The sequence below is a fragment of the Nipponia nippon genome, unplaced genomic scaffold, assembly GCF_047370975.1.
Source record: "Nipponia nippon isolate SJK-2023a ecotype South Korea unplaced genomic scaffold, ASM4737097v1 scaffold_18, whole genome shotgun sequence".
NCBI classification, from domain to species: Eukaryota; Metazoa; Chordata; class Aves; order Pelecaniformes; family Threskiornithidae; genus Nipponia; species Nipponia nippon.
The window spans coordinates 2,908,933-2,927,010 of NW_028262334.1; the positions used below are offsets into that span (position 1 = coordinate 2,908,933).

Genomic DNA, 18,078 nt, shown 5'->3' on the forward strand with positions numbered 1-18,078 from the left:
GCGGGGCGGGGAGGGCGAGGGGCCGGGCCGAGGAGGGGCAGCGCGGGCCGGCGGGGGCTGAGGCGAGCCGGCCGGCGGGCAGGGGAAGGCTGGCTCCCTGCGGCGGGCGCTCGCAGGTCAGGAGGCGGCTGCGCCGGTGGCTCCCCGCGTTCCTGGCTCTCGGCTGCTGGGCGCCCCACGCCATGTTCTCGGTGCTCTCCTATGGCAGGCTGGTGGCCCGGGCAGTCCTGGGCGGCCTCTCGCAGACGGACTCCCGTGACTACAGCTTGGTGACGGCCAGCTGTGGCTTTGGCAAAGATTTCCGCAAGGGCATCCTCAAGAAAGGCATGTGCTACGGGGATGACGCCTGCTTCGTGGCCCGGCACCGGTCGGCAGATGTGCTGGGTGAGTGCCGGCGGGGCCCGGCGCGGCGGCGGGCGGGCGGGCTGCGGCCTCGGCGTCCCGACCTCCCCTCCCCGGGCCGCACATGGCGAAGCGGCTCAGCCCTCGGGCGCGGACAAAGCAGCCGGTTCCGCCTGTCAGTGTCAGCGCGAGTTCTCTTTTTTTAATTTCAAAAGTCCGGGTGCTGCGGGACACCCGCCTCTGGGATGGGGTGGTGTGGGTGCCGGGCCTCGGGGCCCAGCCTTGGCCGTTCACCCGTGGGTGCCTGTAAGGCCTAGTGGCTCCGAAGGCCGGAGGAACAGCTTGCGGTGCCTTAACCTTTCCGTCTGCCTTGAAAACCTAAGGGAGGCCCGTGCCCGTGCGTTGCCTTGCCGCATGAAGGCTCATTGAAAGGGACGCTTCCCGATTTTAGCGCGTGCCGTGTCCTTGTCAAGCGACAGGCAAAGTGACATTGAGACGGGTTTCAAATGTCAAACTGCAATTTCGGTATTTGTTCTGTCCTGATTACGCTCTCTGGTTTGGAGTCACGCGCGAAATGAATCTTAAGGGTTCACATTTTAGAAGCAGTGAATAATTACAGATAATCGATGCAATCTTCAGTTTATGAGCAGCGTCGCTTTTGACAGCGCTTGACCTTTCTCCTGTGTAGTCAAGGTTGAATTTGGCGAACTGACACTCCGCAAAAGTTAGTTTTTGAGCAACTGACAGAAGTAAATTTTCACCAAAACTCTGACATTAAAAAAAAAACAAACCAAACTTCTTCCCTCACCACTGTTTTTTGTTGGTTTTGGTTTTTTTGTTGTTGTTGTTTGGTTGGTTGGGTTCTTTTTGTTGTTTTTGTTTTTTTTTCCTAATCTAAAACTGGTGAGATTGTACTGCAGTGCCTCATGATGTGACGGTGCTTGGTGATTCTTCACAATTCGGTGCTGTCACTGTAACTTGGTTGCTGTTTTAATAGAGCTGAGACATTTTTTCAGGAAGCTGTAGCTGGGTGCTAGGTAACAGTATTGCTGATTATTCTCAAGGGAGCTGCTACTCTGAGGGTGATGCTACAGCTTTCAAGGAGATGTGGAAAAGTGGTCAATGCATTTTAGATCCTCTGCATCTTTTCTGTTGTGCCTGTTCCAGGGAAACTTTTTTTCTATTAGAACGAGCTGTTGGATAACCTTACTTTAACATGTGACTAAGGCTGGCTGCCTTTAAAGTTCATACTAGGCCAGCACTGATAAATAACTGAGCAATTGGTATCTGCCCATAAGAGAAACGCAGAACCTGCTTTACTTAGGTGGACTCTTTGCATGGGGAAGTGGGTGGGTTTAGACCCGTTTGATGATGTTCAGGGTTTTTTGGCCATATTTGGTAATTACCATATGTGGACCTACAGCTTGTCTTGCCTTCTTGCTGGAATCAACAGAGAATTGCATTTCAAAGTTGGTCTTTGCATTAATTTTCATGGCAACTTGAAAACAAACAGAATTGTAACTCCACTTAAGGATTAAACAGCAAAGAAGGCTTCAGACCAGGATGTCTTAAGTACCAAGAGGAAAATAATTGAAATAGAAAAGCTGTTGTGTTGTTTGTTTTTTTTTTTTTCCCCCTGTAAAGCTATTTTCCTGTTAGTTCTTTATTGCTTTTCTAATATACGTACCAAAAAGCCAAGATCACTCTACATTCTGCAAACAGTAATGCTCAGGATGGGTTTTGATGGAATCTAAATCGATGCTTTTTCTTTGTCTGTAGTTCTTAAGTTTACATAGTAGTTTTCTCCTTGTTTCTGCTACTATGATCATCTCTTTGCTCTCCCTTTCTCAACCGGCTCTTCTACACTGCTGCAAAAAGCGTTTCAGCACCAGCGTTTCCCTGCCCTCAATTCCTCTTACTCTCATCACAAATCTGAGGTTCTGTACCTATTTTTTTAAAGACACTCATAAATTTTATGCTAAATCAATACCTGCCTAACTCTGCACCTCGACAAAACTGGCCGAGCTGAACTGTTGCTTTTCAAGCTTCATTTTTCAGTATTAGTTTAATGAAGAGGCTCATGTGGTTTTAGCCAAAGTGAATGCTAGACACAGTAAGAGTGCTTTTAGAGGACAGTAAATTTCAAGTGTATCACTTCTTAGTCTGCCCTGGTAGTCATCAGTGACAAAGCCATGCCAGATAATTAATTTAAAATTCTTCCGTGCCAGTCTTTTCTAGAACCAACGTATGGGAAGCATGCCTGTGTGGGATGGATATGGGTGTGGTGTAATAGTGAAAGAGCTACTCCCAGCCGTTTGGCACGGGTGCTTGGGGATTCATTTTCTTAGGTCAAACAAAAGTTGACTAGGCAGTGTGTTTATAGCAGATAGAAAAATGCTAAATGCTTCTTTTGTTGTATGTATGCTGTATAGTCTTAAGGCTGAAAATTTAGCAGTGTCTTCTAGCCCGTGCTTTATCCTTTCATAGTAAGATCAACAGAAAGCTCATGAAGATTCATGTTATTTCCGAGCCTCCCATAGTTGTTAAAGGCCTGATAAGGCCTGTTACTGGTGTACTTCAGTCCTTGGAGGTTTTGCCTCTTATTTTTACTTCTGTCTGGTACGTACCTCTTAAATTGGCATGTTTTCTTCCTATTCTGAGCACAGGGAGAAACGAGAAACTCAAAACCAGGGTGTTCCCTTTGGGGTCACTCTGGGAAAAGGAAATGGCTTTACTACTAATATTCATCTCTAGAGCTTTATGATTCAGGCCCATGTTCCCTTTTTACTGGTGCTTGTACCGTATTCTACCTTTTTGTGTATTCAGTGTCAGTGTCTTGGTTGTCCAGATCCTCAGAATATTCGACTATCTTCTTGAGACTTGGTAGACATTTATATGTCTTTGTGCATGCCTTTGTAACTTGAAAGGACAGAAATGTTGTTTTTTAAAGCTGAAAAACAAAACTCTTCAAAAACTGACACCTTTGTTTTTTTCTAACTAGTATTGGAGTAGAATTTTTGGTGCATAGGAAGCAAAACACAAATCTAAAAAATGAACTTAAACACTTTTACATAATGTTTCCCTTATTTAACAAAACTAAACATTGAAGCTTGTTTATAAATTTTGAGAAGTCTCATGCTGGTGATCGTTTTCTCTTTTGTTGGGATCTGCCTTTTCTTGCTTATTCCTGCCTTATCAGGCTCCTGATGTCTTTGCTAGTTTTTTATGGATTTTCCAAGCTGTTGTGTGACTCATTATTGAAACATTACAGCAACCAATGCACATCCCATGACAGCATCACTTATACAATGTCTGTGCTGGGTAGCAGTTTGGGTGTAGCCAGTGTGACTTGACTAGTCTTCCAAACTATTTCTGTCCCCCAGCAGTAGTAGGAAAAAACTGTCTGGCAGCAGGGTACTGTTTGTCCACTGCAAAGTTAAAATTTGGCAACTGTTCTATCTGCTGCAAATCTTGATTTTAATTTTTTTTGGGGGGGGAGGAGGGGTGGTGTTGTAGGGCAGCTACTCTAAACTGAAATGAATTGCACTTTACTTGAAGATTAAGTTTGTCAGCAGCCTGCGTAGGAGGTATGTAAAACTCTAGAGTGACAAAGCCCCTGGAATATTGTTAGTCTTGCTGTCATCAAGAAAAGTAAACTAAAAAACGTGAAGGGATTCGTAGATGAAATGTCAAGGTTGTTCTGGCAACTACAGAGGAGGAAGGGATTCTTACTTTGATGCCTGAAGGTCACATAAGACTAGGTTAAGTGGTTTATTTGGTACTGTACCTATTAAAGAGATTGCTGCCTGATCACAACTTATCACACTAAAGGAGGCAAGTCGTCTGTTTGCTTCAGAGTAGCCTTTTACCTGCTCTGTTGGGAGAACTCAGGACATCTTAGAGGGAGTAATCAGCAATTTGAAAAAAAAAAATTGTGTATGTCTTAGTTCATAGTAGACCAAATGAAATTTTCTTTTTAACATGGGAGCATAAGTACTGTCATTTGTAGAGAAACTACAGCTTATTGAGAAACATCCCCATTAACAGTCATATTCGCTGACATCCTTGTCAATACAGCTAATCCAAATGTCAGCAGAGCTATTCTTAAGGAGCATTGAATGTAACCTCTTAGAAATGTGGTAGCTCTCTTTCGGAGAATGAAACTAAAATCTGGTTATTCTTTACCACAGTTTCTGGAAGGGCATGGCACGCAATGTATTCTGATCATAATTTGCAATTGAACACTTAATTGTAAGTGCTGTTGATACTTGTTGATGGTGGACAATTTTCCATTCATATGCAGATCTTAGCTTGAATGAAAAGCAGGTTCTGTCAGAAATCGCAGAAGGAAATAAGCAAAGCTGAACACAATACAGTCGGTGAGGCATTAATCATACCTGTGTTGCAGGAAACGTTGCAAAAATCTGCCACTGCTTACTTAGCTTCATCCCCGCTATTAATATTGTGAGCATGAGATTGTGCAGGCTATAAGTAATTTCAGTACAGCTTGGCTGGTGTCTGTTCTACAGTACCTGTCCCTTTTCGGCATTTAAGCGCCAACCACCGGTAGCAGTTCAGCTGTGAAAATAGGTTCCAGGGTTGCTCAACACCTGGAGAGATTAAGTACTTATAACTACGTAGGGAAGTTTTTACAAAACTTTCAGAGATAATAGTTTAGTGTTCTCCTGTAACTTCCAAAATCCACTGAGCAATTTCTCAGGCTTGAATAAAATAGGTAAGAGATCTTACTTGTAAAAACCTGTTGCAAGAACAACAGTGTACTGTAGCGGGGGGGGGGGGGGGGGGGAAACAAGCAAACAACCCAAAACATATAAGGAACTGCTGCTTTTTCCTGGAAGTAGATGCACAAGATAATGTTTTCAGTTCCCTGTTTCTTCTTCAGTCTGTTCAACGTCATCTCTCGCTTTGCCTCTTGCTTTTTGTTCCCCATTATGCCTTAGCCAGTTATTCCTCCAGTACCTTTCTATTTAATGCAAGGGTAGTTTAAGGTCTACTGTAACTTCTAAAATGCATATTTTGAATAAGTAACCTTTCCTTTTGTAACTAGTTATCAGTCACACGCAATCTGCCTTCAGGGATTTGTATTTAACCAGGTTTTTCTTTGTCAAAACCTGGGGCGGGGGGGATGAGAGTGCACACCACTTGGCTGTAACATTGTGATCCCATACAGGCTGCCAGGGAAGCTGCTGGGAGAGTTAGTGCTGGCTTTGAGCCTGTGACTTGCTTTGGATGGAGCCCCTATCTAGGTGTGTGATTTATCTCATTGCTGATAAAATGGGAAATCTAATCGGTTTATCCCAATTCTGATATGTTGACGAATATTAGGCGCTGTATTTCCAACTTGTGTAGTGTGACAGATTGCACTTTGTTACCATTTTAGCATTTCTTCTATATTTGATGCAAAATAAATTCAGTCACAAAGATATCCTTTCGATGTTCTTTTATCAGTGATTCATTGCTAATTCAGGTAAGGATCTCAAGAAATTGAAAGTTCAATGGGATGCGTGGAGTGTCTCACAAAGTTAATTGTGGTTGCACGCAAAAGCAATTCCCGCTGGCACGCTTGTGCCTGCCTGGTGCTTCTGTGCGTGATGATTATTCGTAGCCGATGCGACGTTTGAAAGTATCCATCTTTCAAGAGATTTTTGGGACAGGGTGATACTTTTGGACTCTGACCATGGGCAGGTTAGTTTGCCCGCTAGCCAGGACCTCCACTCATAATGCTATTAAACAGGGTTTGATTAGTATCGTGGTTTTGTTCTGAGCTTTAAGCCTGTTTAGTTTGTATTTGCTATAAAATATATTGCTGTATATTATAGATAAAAAAGCGCGTGGTGAAAAGCACATATTACTAGTCTCAGCAGTGGCTGGCTGTTCCCTGGGCTTCTGCAGTTAAGCTTATGTGTTGGCAGTCAAAACAACTTTACATTTGCATTTAAACTGGTATTTCTTCCCAGGTGCTTTTAGCATTTTGAAATAAATTTTAACAGGTTTCAGTGCCAGTATCTTCATGTGCTTGGTTTCAGTGTTGCAGCATCAGTCACTTGTGCTTTGTCTTGAAACTTCATTCCAACTGTCTCTCTCTGAGAGGGCTTGATAACGCTGAATCTTTACGAAGTTGGAAAGAGCCAGGTTTTCGACTGACACATGCAGCGAGTATTTAATCTGGCAGTAGTATTTGTGTATTTTCCAGCAGAAGGCAATGTAGTGGAGCATTAACTCTCAAAGGTTCTGAAAGGTCTCCATAATATAGTTAAATACTTAAGAAGCATTTATTCTTTTGAAGTAATTTATTATGAATTTTGCAGTTGCTTTATTTACAGTGGTTGTTCATCTGGCCACAGGCATTTCACTATGTCACATGGAAATCTGTGTAATTTCTGCATAGGCTTGAACAGGGAGTATCCAAAGAAGTATTCTTTCTATACATTTTTCGGATTTACTGAATAGCTTAGAAAAAAATCAAGGATTGTCGGCAGTTCAATTTCAGCAATTCTTCTCAGCCATGCAGTTTCTCTTAAATGTCCTGTGACTCCTATTTTGTAAGATGGTTATTTTAAGTTAAATGGTGGATACCGGAAGACAATATTTAATGTTTTATGGTGAAATGTAAGAAAATTAAAACCTGAGTAATCTTTTTCACTTGTTAAAACAGTAGTTATTTTGAATATTTACAGTTTTTTTTGTCTTAGATGAAAACAAAGATAATCTAAATGAATAGAGCTTGGCATTATTCCTTGGCAGTGATACTGCCAATAGCAGTACCTTTGAATTTTCCTTTGGTGACAGAGGGAAAACAAGCTATTACATAAAAACTAGTCTATTTTTGAGTTGAGTTTTCAGTTCTTGCTAGTTCTGGAGTTTGAAAGATCTTGCAAATAGTTTTGCTCCTCGTTTGCTGTATATCAAATCACAAAGTTTTCTTAAACTTTATACTCATTTACATTTCATCTATTTCAGTAGCAGTTCATTCAGTCTGTTTTAAAATCTCATATTCCTTTGCCATAAAGCTGTTTAGTTTATGTTGAGAATGTAGAATCTAAGGATACTGTTTTTGTTTTAAAACCATGCTGAAGGTAGGACAGGATGGGTAAAGATCTTAAGGAATCTAAAAATCTTCTTTTAAGGCAAAAACAATAAAGGTGGATGTTTTCTAGGTGGCACTGTGTGGTATAGGGCTTCTTGAACGTGCTTTGCCTATGTACTGCCATTGATCTCGATGGCAGCAGTAATTTCTGGCTCTGTGCCGGAGCAGGAGGAAGCATTTGACTGCTCTGGCAGAGTTCGTGAGCCATGCTTTGGGAGCCAACAAGGTCATTTAGCTTAAATTAAATGAACTGACCTATCATCTTAAGAGATACAGTAGGAAAAAAAAAGGGGGGGGGGAACCTCTGCAAAAAACCCCATGTTGTCCGTTTTGGGCAAGGACAAGAAACAGATGCTGAGGGTGGTACATGAGTTAGCGAGCTGATGAGGTGTGTGGAGGTGTTGCAGTGAGAGCCTGCTCTGGGGCCTGCTCATGAGCGCGATGGTCCCCTTGGCTTCCGTGCCAGCCACGGAGAAGGAACGCACAACTGTCTTGTTGATTCTTAAGCAGACAATCTGTTCTCTTAAGTATGGTACAAAGCTAAGGCAGAGGACCTACTTGTGCACCATCCAGAGGATGATTGTTTTGGAAGGCACTGGCAGAATGTACTTAAAGCTGTTTATAGCTTGCAAAAAGCAGACAGGAAGGCAGACAAAGCCATTACATGGCTCGAGATAGAGTATAAGTGTGCTGCCGTGATTACGGATTCAGATTGCCTGCCTGGAGTAAGAAGTGAGCAAAGAAAATCAGGTGGCATGCTCTTATTTTTGCTTTAAAAATTGAAACAGGTTTTGATAATTAACCGTACCAGGTGCTTGCTGTGATGGCTTTCTTGTACGGTATACTAATGCTGTAGTGTTTCTGTTTAGTTTTCTTGGGAAATATTTAATGCAAAAATGGCTTACTGATCACTTGCGGGAACTCCGTAAGTTCTGATGAGCTCGTTTTGTAACCACCTTAGGAGCCAAAAGCTTTGGACAGTGCTTGTCAAACATCATCCTTTCATTGCGTTAACCCTGCTGTCAGTGAAGCAATGCTGTATTCAGCCAGCAAAAATACATCTGGATTGTGTCCATCTTAAAAGGAAAAAAGCCACTCATCTGGTAACTTCATGTAAAGCAAGCATCGTCATCCGGACTGAAGCTTAGTTTCTATTTCAAGTTCTAGATCTAGAACTTGTTCTTAATAATCTCTTATTCTAGACTTGTCTGTGTGGCAGCAGAAAGCGAAGGGTTAATCCAGTATTAACCTGAAGTTGTGGGACCTGTAAAGAGAGGATTAGTTTGTTCTTGGAGAAACCAGAAAAGGCATTTCTGAGAATGCCGGGGTTGCTTTTGCATGAGCTTCTTCCCAGGATCTGGTCTGAAGAGGTGAATACAGGGATCTGCCTTCCTGTAGCGTTCTTCTAAGAAAGCAAACAGACAAAGCAGGTGTCTAAAGGTTGTGCACTATTTTTGGGAGAAATCTGATTAATGTTGATAGGCTGTTCAGAATCTGGCTATAACCTCCTGTCAGATTATAGTTCGTGCCAAGGTCGGCTCTAAACCTTCCGTCTCAGTTTCAGATGGTGTCCCATGTGAAGGGCATTTGTAGATGAAGCAAACTTAGTTTTACCTTCTCAGTCAAATTTTCATGCCTTTGCTAATAGCGGCGTTTCTTTCTGAGGAGGCTCTTGTTCTTCAGCACAATCTGAGCTCTGAAATTGGCTCTTCATGCTTTTATCACGAATATAGTATTGTAGCTTTATTATGTTACGGAAACCTGTGCTTGAAATGGTTAGTCCCTTACATGCTGAGGATCAAAAAGATTTTTTGGAAAAATTTCCAAGTAGAAATATTTCTAATCTCATAAATAATACCTTCAGACAGTATTTTACTTTTATTGTTAAAGCCAATTGAGAAAGTTCAAAATACTTTAGCCAAAATGGGCAGCAGAATATCGTATCGGTTGCTAATCTCCCTCTAACCACCCCCTTTTCTATGTGCATCTTCACTGTTTGACTCTGCAGTTGCTCAGAAGCTTCCCAACCTTTGGCAGAATTGGTCTAATTTTCTCCTATCTAGGTTGTTTTGAATAACTGAATGAAAATTGACTGGATCATAGTCAGTTTTCATTCTCTTGCTTGGCTGAAGCTGTAAGCCTTGCAGGGGTAGGTCCCAGCATTGTGTTGGTTACATGGTTTTTTTGAACGCGCTTTTAAAATGGAAGTTTAGTTTCTACAGAAATTGATATTATCAAATAGAAAGTATTATCCCTCGTATGAGCAAGTAGCTTGAGAAAAAACTTTGGGCTGCTGAATAGGGGGGAAGAGTTTCTTTATCGTTTCTATCCTATTTAAAAATTTAACCACCTTCATATTTAAAACTAATAAAAACTCTTCTTTCTTTTTAATGGGCTAATCAAAGGTTAGCGTGATTGATCCTTCTCCCCAAATTACCCATTAGTTGTTCTCTAGTGAAGTCATCCTTCTCGCAGAGTTCTCAGCATTAGACTTTTACCTTCTCTTCAGCAATTCAGATTACATTTAGAGATTTGTCTAGGAGCTGATGTCAGAAGTTGTCTTAAATGCTCATAAATCTTTTTCTTAATCAAAAATGTTTTTCAAGCAGGGGCTTTTTAGTTACTGAGCATCATAAGTGATGTCAAAAATTTAAAACCTTGTGTTGGAAACCATTTCTGTTCATATAACTCTTGTTTTCTCTTTTCTTCCAGGGGTAGCAGATGGTGTAGGTGGCTGGAGAGACTATGGGGTTGACCCTTCTCAGTTCTCAGGGACTCTAATGCGAACATGTGAACGTTTAGTAAAAGAAGGACGGTTTGTACCAAGTAATCCTGTTGGGATTCTCACCGCAGGTTATTGTGAGCTGCTGCAGAACAAAGTACCTTTGCTTGGTAAGAGAGCAAAAATCTATAAATTGGATCTGTGTTGTATGTTATCTAGACATATACTTAGTCAAGGTTGCTTAAATCTGTTAGCTTCTACAACAAATTTGCAGGCAGTTATCTTTTAATTAACCAAAAAATGTAGAAATGTAGTTGTCTTGGTGGCATCCTTACTTTCTCTTGTATGTTTAAAAATTATCTTGATTTATTCAGTAATGCAGGGAACGTTTGTGTGTATATATATGTGTGTGTGTGTATTAAAAAAAAAAAAGGGACTAACTGCCCTTGTGTGTGTGAAGGGCGGTAGTTCACCAGTGCTTGCAGAGAGTTTGCAAAACAAGTTCAGCAGCAGAATACGCTATGGCATGTGCACTCATTCTCTCTGTTACGTATGTATAAATAACTGTTCTCTGTTGAAAACTCTTAATGGTTGGTTGTGGCTTTTTGCTTAAGCTATGCAAGCAAAAATATTTCCTGACGATAACTGAATGCGGTTCTCATTCCTTGCCTTACTGTTCCCGTGGCCTTTTATGTCCAATGAACTTTAAACCTAATTGGTTGACTTAGGCCGTTTATATCATACAATCACTGGTACCATATATTATTTTTATAATTCTTTGGCGGGGGATTCATTACACAATTTTTGAAAGCAAACTAAGGTAGATGCTTAGCATGTTCTGTGTCAAAGTTGATTTTAGACAGGGCATCCAGCTGCCTTGGGACTGGTGAGCAGATAGAGAGGCAACATTTGGCCTCAGCTGACAACCTTGAATACAGAATACATTTCTAAAGGGCATGTGACCTCTTATGCACCAAGAAAGTGTTACCCTGCGTGATATGCATGCTTCTCACCTGACCTTAAACTTCTGTGCCAGAAGAGTGCTGTGTAAGCTATATTTAACTTGTCTGCTGAGCGTCAGAGCAGATGTTCTCACATTATATGCCTAAAGAATAGGTTTGGACCTCAGAAGTGATCTTAACTATTGCTAAAATAGCAGTGGTCGGTAATTACATTAGGATTTTGTGTGTTTAATAGCGCTTATTTGTACAAAGCAGATATAGCTGTAAGCGATCTACAAAGTGGGCCACTGGTGAGAGCTCTCAGAACGGCTTTGTAGACGGAGGCAGCCCTGCTTGGCTTGACCTTTTGAATTCTGAAAAGCAGCATATGCTGAGTCACAAGATCTGCATTCCACACATGGCCTCCTAGTTACACTCTGCTAATAGAGTTAGAATTTGAAACTAATGATCCTTGGTGTTTCTCCTTTAACCGAGAACAGTATTTTTAGAAGTAGGAATAAAACCCTGGAATTACCACAACAGTGAGCATTTAGAGTTGTATTTAAAATAAAGTGAAAGAAGAGGACTTCATTAAGGAGGATTCATTAGGCAATAACTTTTCCTTGCTGTTGTGCTTTAAGTCTTGATACTTTGTTCATCAGAATTGAATCTAGCAAATATTTTTAAATAAAGCTGAAGTGGGAGGAAACTGTGCCATTTATTTAAACACTATTCTTGTACTGAAGAACAATCTTGGACTCTGTCACATATAAAATCTGATTTTTTTCTTAAGATACTGCTTTGACTTGCCATTCACTAGGAGTGGAGAAGGTCCTGTATATTCACTAAAGAACAAATTAAGTGCACGTGTATTGCAGGGAGCTCCCTGTGTTAGAAAGGGAAACATCTGGAAGAGGTGATGCCTAGAGCCAGCTGGACTTCTGCGCTAGCAAGCCTGGTTGTAAGTTTAGCTCATTGCAAGCTTGTGGTCTGTCCAACCTTTAGCTGTGCTTGGAAACTTCTGCTGGAAGAATGTTAGGATAGAAGATGAGGACTGTTCACCAGCTGGTGATATGGGGACTTATGTTAGAGGCAGAAGTCAAGAAGAAATGCTTGGGCTGTATTTCACGCTCTTCAGGAATGAAAGTTCTTTGGGTGTATGTGCTGTCCTATTCGCAGAAGTTAGGCGATTGCTGTTTGCTGTGAAGGACTTAGTGGCTGGGTATCTTTGCAATACAGTTATTTTTGTGGCTTGCAACCAAGCACGGTTGGTGGCTACTTCCCAGTGAATGAATCAAGAATTCCACGGTGCCCTCAGGCATGGCTGGGATCGTTCTGAGCGTGGTTGACAAGTAGATACGTTTCCGTCCTGTCTGACTTTAATCTGGAATAGTATTTGTCTCTGAAACACGTTTTCCTTAAACTTACGAAGTTAGTATCCTGAAGACGTGACAGGATTATTATTTTTTTAAACATGAAGATAGCTCTACCGAGCCATACTATAAAGAAAAGCATTTTAATGCTCTGACAAGAGTAATGCAACAGTACCTAACACTTAATTGCAAGCAGTTCTTTACTTCGCGTGGCTTATTTACAGCTGATGAGTGAAACTGTGTGGAGAGCACCTAGCATTGTATGGATGCTACTAGAATTCTATTATCTCAATGATTTCCGAATTTCAGTATTTTATGTGACTTTTGTAAATCCAGTTCCTATAGCAGAATGTGCTGACATATGTTGGGATGGAAAACTGTAAATAAAGTGGAACAAAACAGGTATTTGTCAGCATAATGTGTTTACCAAAATCAAAGCAGGAGAAGTAAGTTCTAGACAAAAATCATAGCTTGTCTTGCAAAGATTTCTAGCATTTTGCTGTTTTTAGTGTATATTAATTTTGGCATTATTGAGTATTTGCATTTCTCCTCATTTATAAGCTTTGATAAATATTTGAATAATTGGACTATGAATCAAATCAGTGAAAGAGTAAACAATTTCTGTAAGGCTAACTCCAATTACCATATTCTGTTTCCAGGAAGCAGTACAGCTTGTATAGTAGTTCTGGACAGAACAAGTCATCGTTTACATACCGCCAACTTGGGAGATTCTGGATTTTTGGTAGTCAGAGGAGGAGAAGTAGTACATCGATCTGATGAGCAGCAGCATTACTTCAACACTCCGTTCCAACTGTCAATAGCTCCACCAGAAGCAGAAGGAGTTGTCTTAAGTGACAGGTAAGATGGGAGAGGATCTTAAATTTTTAATCTATGTATGTGATCAGCTCCCAAAAGGTTGCAGTTTTGCTGCTATGGTGCTCTCCGTATAGTGCAGCGTAGCGCATGGGATTTAAGCGTGTATCCAGTCAAAGGGTCTTATACCTGCCCTCCACCCCCCTTTAGGTCAGGTGAACATTTCTCACCTTGTACTTAGCAAGCTTTGTACACTGTTGCACAGTCTGAATTTATTGGGCTAATTATTCGTTCGTGATGGCGTATTCCCATGGTCTATGGTGTGCACTAGGCATGTTCTGATCCATGGAAAGACATTGCTCAATAAAGCTGCTGTAATAAGACTGCAGCTGGTGTATGCACCGGTCATCCTGCATGAGTGGCTTGTCTTACCAGTAGCTTTCGTTCCCAGTCCCTGTCTGTACTCTCTTGAGACTGGTTTGGAGTACGCTAATTTAGATATCTTGGCAGTGAGGTAGCAAGTACTTGAAGAATAGAGCAGAGGGACATGTGACTGTAACTTGTGTTTCCAAATAGCTGTGTTTCCCGCAGCATATTGTATTTGACCAAAACGAGCAAAAAACCTGTTTGGCGGAACACCCAGCTGGGAAATAAGAGTATTAGGAAAGGACAATCTGTTCACAGAAATGAGTTGTTTCAAAGGCAGACTTGTACTTGTGTCTTCCCCTAAGAATGTCAGGCTGATCCTTCCTCTGACTGTGTGCAGTCTCACCAGTAACATAAAATTAAAAAAAAAAAAACAAAACACCAACCAAACAAACCCAAAAAAACCCCAAACCAAAAAAAACCCAATCAGCTTTCAAATATGTATTAAAATACAGCTCTCAAATCGATGGTTATACCCTCATTAAAGTGATATCCCTCTCCTGAATACAGGAAGATGATAAAGGGATCTTCAGAGAGTGACCATAGTATACAGGGAATACAAAAGGCATCTTAAGTGTATGATACAAGGTTTGGACTCGATGATCTCAAGGGTCTTTTCCAACCTAAATGATTCGGTGATTCTATGAAATATCAAGGCTGATGCAGTAAGGGTTATGACTTTAATGCCAAAATAGCTCTTTTTGAAAATGTTGGTTAAGTTGTTGAAACTGCTGACCATTCTTGCATGTGGTTTTCTTACTTCGTAAGACTGCAGAGAGGAAGCTAGGGTAGAACTCTGAAATTAGAACCCTTAAATAACCTAACCTCTTTATTAGACTAAAATTAAGTGATTGTTTGAAATTCCAGAGCTGTAAAAATCTTAATTTTTCTGAGACTCTATGTCATTCGTGGGAAGACGAAAACCGAAAAGCACAAGGATAATTGATAATGTCCAGTGGAAGTCAGGAAAGCAAAGTAATCTGAGTCATCATGTAATAAGGAAAGCGCAAGATAAATGAGCTCCCACACTTCAATTCTGAATCATGATTATAGCTTTCTGGCTAGTTTCTGCACTGTTCTTGACGTTAATTAGTACTCATGCGTGTTGTCTAAATGCTTCTCCAGTACTTTTTTTTTTTAATTTGTTGTCCCGGTTAAATGTTAAATTTGGCTATATATGGGAATAAGCAGGCAATCTTAACCCTATTAACCTTCCTGAAGCTACAGATCAGTTGAGCAAAGCAGCTCTTCTGCTTTTTGGCGTAGCCAAGTGGCATGGGATGCAGCAGTTTCTCCCTTTTAAAGACCCCTGAAGAATCTTTAAAAATGAAGGGTTTGTCATGATGCTGCTTCTGAGACTCAGATTTTGAAGCAATATTGATGGCCAAAATAGATATATTCTCCTCTTGGTATTGTGCACCGTGGTAGACATGAGTAGACCAACCAGCTATGGTCTCCTGGTAGCGATTTCCAGGCATGTTTCATATTCCATTGCATTAGAAAGCGATTCGGAATCCTTTGGTGTTTTGACCGTTCCTGTTATAAATCGTCCTTTCAAGTATGGCTCTCTTACATATGTAAGAGGAGTGAGAAGGGAGCCCTGAGCTGCCATTCCACTTAATGGTTTCCACGGAGATACGCTTGTGAAGTGGATTAGTTTGCAGGATTGTTCATCTGGGAATTTTAAATGCAAATCCTTTGTATAATAGCTGGAACATTACCTGTTTGCAATCACGGTTCTTCTGTTGTAGCTTTCTTGACAAGCCACCCTGGTGCAAAAGCTCCACAGTTAGTGATTATTTCTTTCTTTTGCAGAAAAACACATAACAGTAGTGAATTACAAAAGCTGTTGATGTGCTAGTTTGACGTTGCTTGGTGTCTTGGTGAAAGCTGGAGTCCTTTTCTGTAACATATCTGTCATCTTCACAGCCCTGATGCTGCTGATAGTACTTCTTTTGATGTCCAACTTGGAGACATTATTTTGACTGCAACAGACGGACTGTTTGACAACATGCCTGACTACATGATTCTGCAGGAGTTAAAAAAGCTGAAGGTAAGTGCGTGTATTCTGAATCTCTCATATCTTTTGCACTGGTTATCCCTCATAGTTACTACCGTTACTTTTCATGCACGCGACTTTTGTATTTTATATAAAAGACCCACCACGAAGTGCTATTGTTAAGAGACTTTTGTTGTTTAGAGACTTTTCAGTTAATACCACATGTGAGAAAGGGACGCTGACCCCGAAGCGCTGTCTCTTGGATCTGCAGCCAGGCTGAATCCAGAAGCAGCAGCCTGGGCATAAATTTCCCGAGGAGCAGCTGGTCCCGTGTCACCGATTACTGACGGGAGGGAAAGGGGGAGATGTTCAATAGCAGGCACTGCCCTTGGCCAGCTGCTCACACATTGTATTTTATCCGTACATGCAGGCTGCAGATGATATACATGAAAATACAGCGTTCTCTCATGGGTTATTCGAGGGGGTGAGCTGTATACTTAAAAATAATTTGAAGCTTTTCTGAAGGGTTATAAACCAGTAATTCTAAAGTAGTATGGGCTGTCTGAATTGTGGGTTGCTTTTGCTTGAAAATCTGTAACGTTCTGTAAAAAAAAAATTTCCTGGCAACTCTTCCAGGTTAGTGACCACAAATGTTCTTTTTAAATAGTAAAAATATGTTAAAATATTTTAATTTGGGTGAGAACATTTAGCTTAAGGCTATTTACTTACAGAAAGGAAAGTATACTTAGGAGATATCAATATGAATAACCTCCCTGAGGAAACTGTTTTGTTATGAAATGCAAATAAGGTTAACATATAGAATTATAGTGCGGTTATAAAAAAAAAATTTACCTGCTCTTATCCTGCAGCTACATAACTGAAAGGTGGCGTCAGACAGAGAATGGGGTCCTTACAGACAAAATGCGAGAGGCCTCTGCCCGTCAGGCAGGCTCTCGTGATCCCCCTCTCTGCAGTCCCCACTACCGCTCTCCCCTCCCCTCGCTGCGGTATTCGGGTCTGAAATTGAGAAGCTGTGCTGGGAAATGGAAAGCGCAAGCCGTCACAGAGGCTTTAATCCGGTTAGCAAAGGCAATGACAGCACCGAAGATGCATCAGCATGCTGTCGTGGTTTGGAAGGGCCTGGTGGGCTGTCGCTAACCTGTGTGGCTGTTAGTTAGGCTGTAGCGAGATCATACCTCTGTCTGCTGTACTCCCACCTCCCTTTTGCTGCGCAGATGTAAGGTTGGCCTGGAGATGGAATTCCCTCGTGGAAGAAAGTTGAGCTCCACCTTTTGGCCTGTTTGGGAAAGGCACTGAAGTCCCCTGTGAGGTTCAGCCAAAAGTTAATCACGTAAATGCCTGCGAATTCCCCAAACTGCGGGGAAGGCTCTTGAAATGACAAGGCATTTTAAAATAGTTACAAACAAAAAGAGCGGTGGCTGTCGTGTCATGTTGGCTTGAGTAAGAGAAGCCTTGGAGTAAAGCAGCAGAGTTACTGAAACGGGGAAAAAAAAGGGCACTTAAAATGCAGTCCATAGAAAGTTTGCGTGCTCAATAAATTTTTTCTCATCTAACTTTTAAAGTGCCCCTTTGCCCCAAGTGTGCTTTTGTCGATTTGGGTAAGAGGGTCAGAGAAGTAAGACTTCCCATTCAAGGTAGAACATGATTACTTCAACAGAGCCTACTTTGTGCGGGACAGATGGCTCTTCCAGTGAGATCGGCTAGTATAGCTATCAAATCTCCTGTTTCCCTCAGGTGAGACCGTTTAGTCTGTTTTGAGTATTAGTCTTCCGAGTTTCTAAATTCTACAGATCCTCCAAAAGCAAGTCTTGTAGCTGCTGGTAGGGAATAGAGGTCTCGACTTCAGTTGTGAAGATTTGACTTTATGAAGTTCTAACCTGAATTTATAAAGCCTAAAAGATGGTGAGGGTTCCACTTGGAAGAGAAGGTGGTAAGTAGCGCCCTAATCTGCGGGGGAGAGGTCCGGCAGTCAGGGAGCTATAAAGCTGACACTCATCAGCAAAACAGCTACTGGTAGACTTTCTTGTAAGAATAAACTTTTTTCCTTATTAATTTAGAACTCCAACTATGAGAGTATACAGCAGACTGCAAGAAGCATTGCTGAGCAAGCTCACGAGCTGGCATATGATCCCACTTACATGTCACCGTTTGCACAGTTTGCGTGTGACAACGGGTTGAATGTGAGAGGTAAGATCCCCCCCCCCCCCCTTCTCTCTTCCCACTCCTGCTATCTTTGAGAAGTCTTAAGCAAAGTGAACTTCTGTTCTTCCAAAATCTGATAGGAAAACAGACGTTAAGAAATGTGGTTGGTGGTAGGGCGCCAAGCTAGCGCG

General features: G+C 41.5%; 1 protein-coding gene across 8 annotated transcripts in view; it reads left to right on the forward strand.

The window, feature by feature from the left end:
- Positions 1–18,078, forward strand: part of PPTC7 (protein phosphatase targeting COQ7) — a 22,817-nt gene continuing 4,739 nt past the window's right edge. For all 8 annotated transcript variants that reach the window (XR_015704157.1, XR_015704158.1, XR_015704159.1 and 5 more), the window contains exons 1-5: positions 1–384; positions 10,163–10,342; positions 13,146–13,344; positions 15,655–15,778; positions 17,803–17,932. Coding sequence is in view for 1 of the 8 variants with exons in the window: in XM_087754936.1 (XP_087611062.1) it covers positions 183–384; positions 10,163–10,342; positions 13,146–13,344; positions 15,655–15,778; positions 17,803–17,932 (835 nt within the window). In the remaining 7 variants the exon portion in view is untranslated. The remainder of the gene's footprint in view (positions 385–10,162; positions 10,343–13,145; positions 13,345–15,654; positions 15,779–17,802; positions 17,933–18,078) is intronic.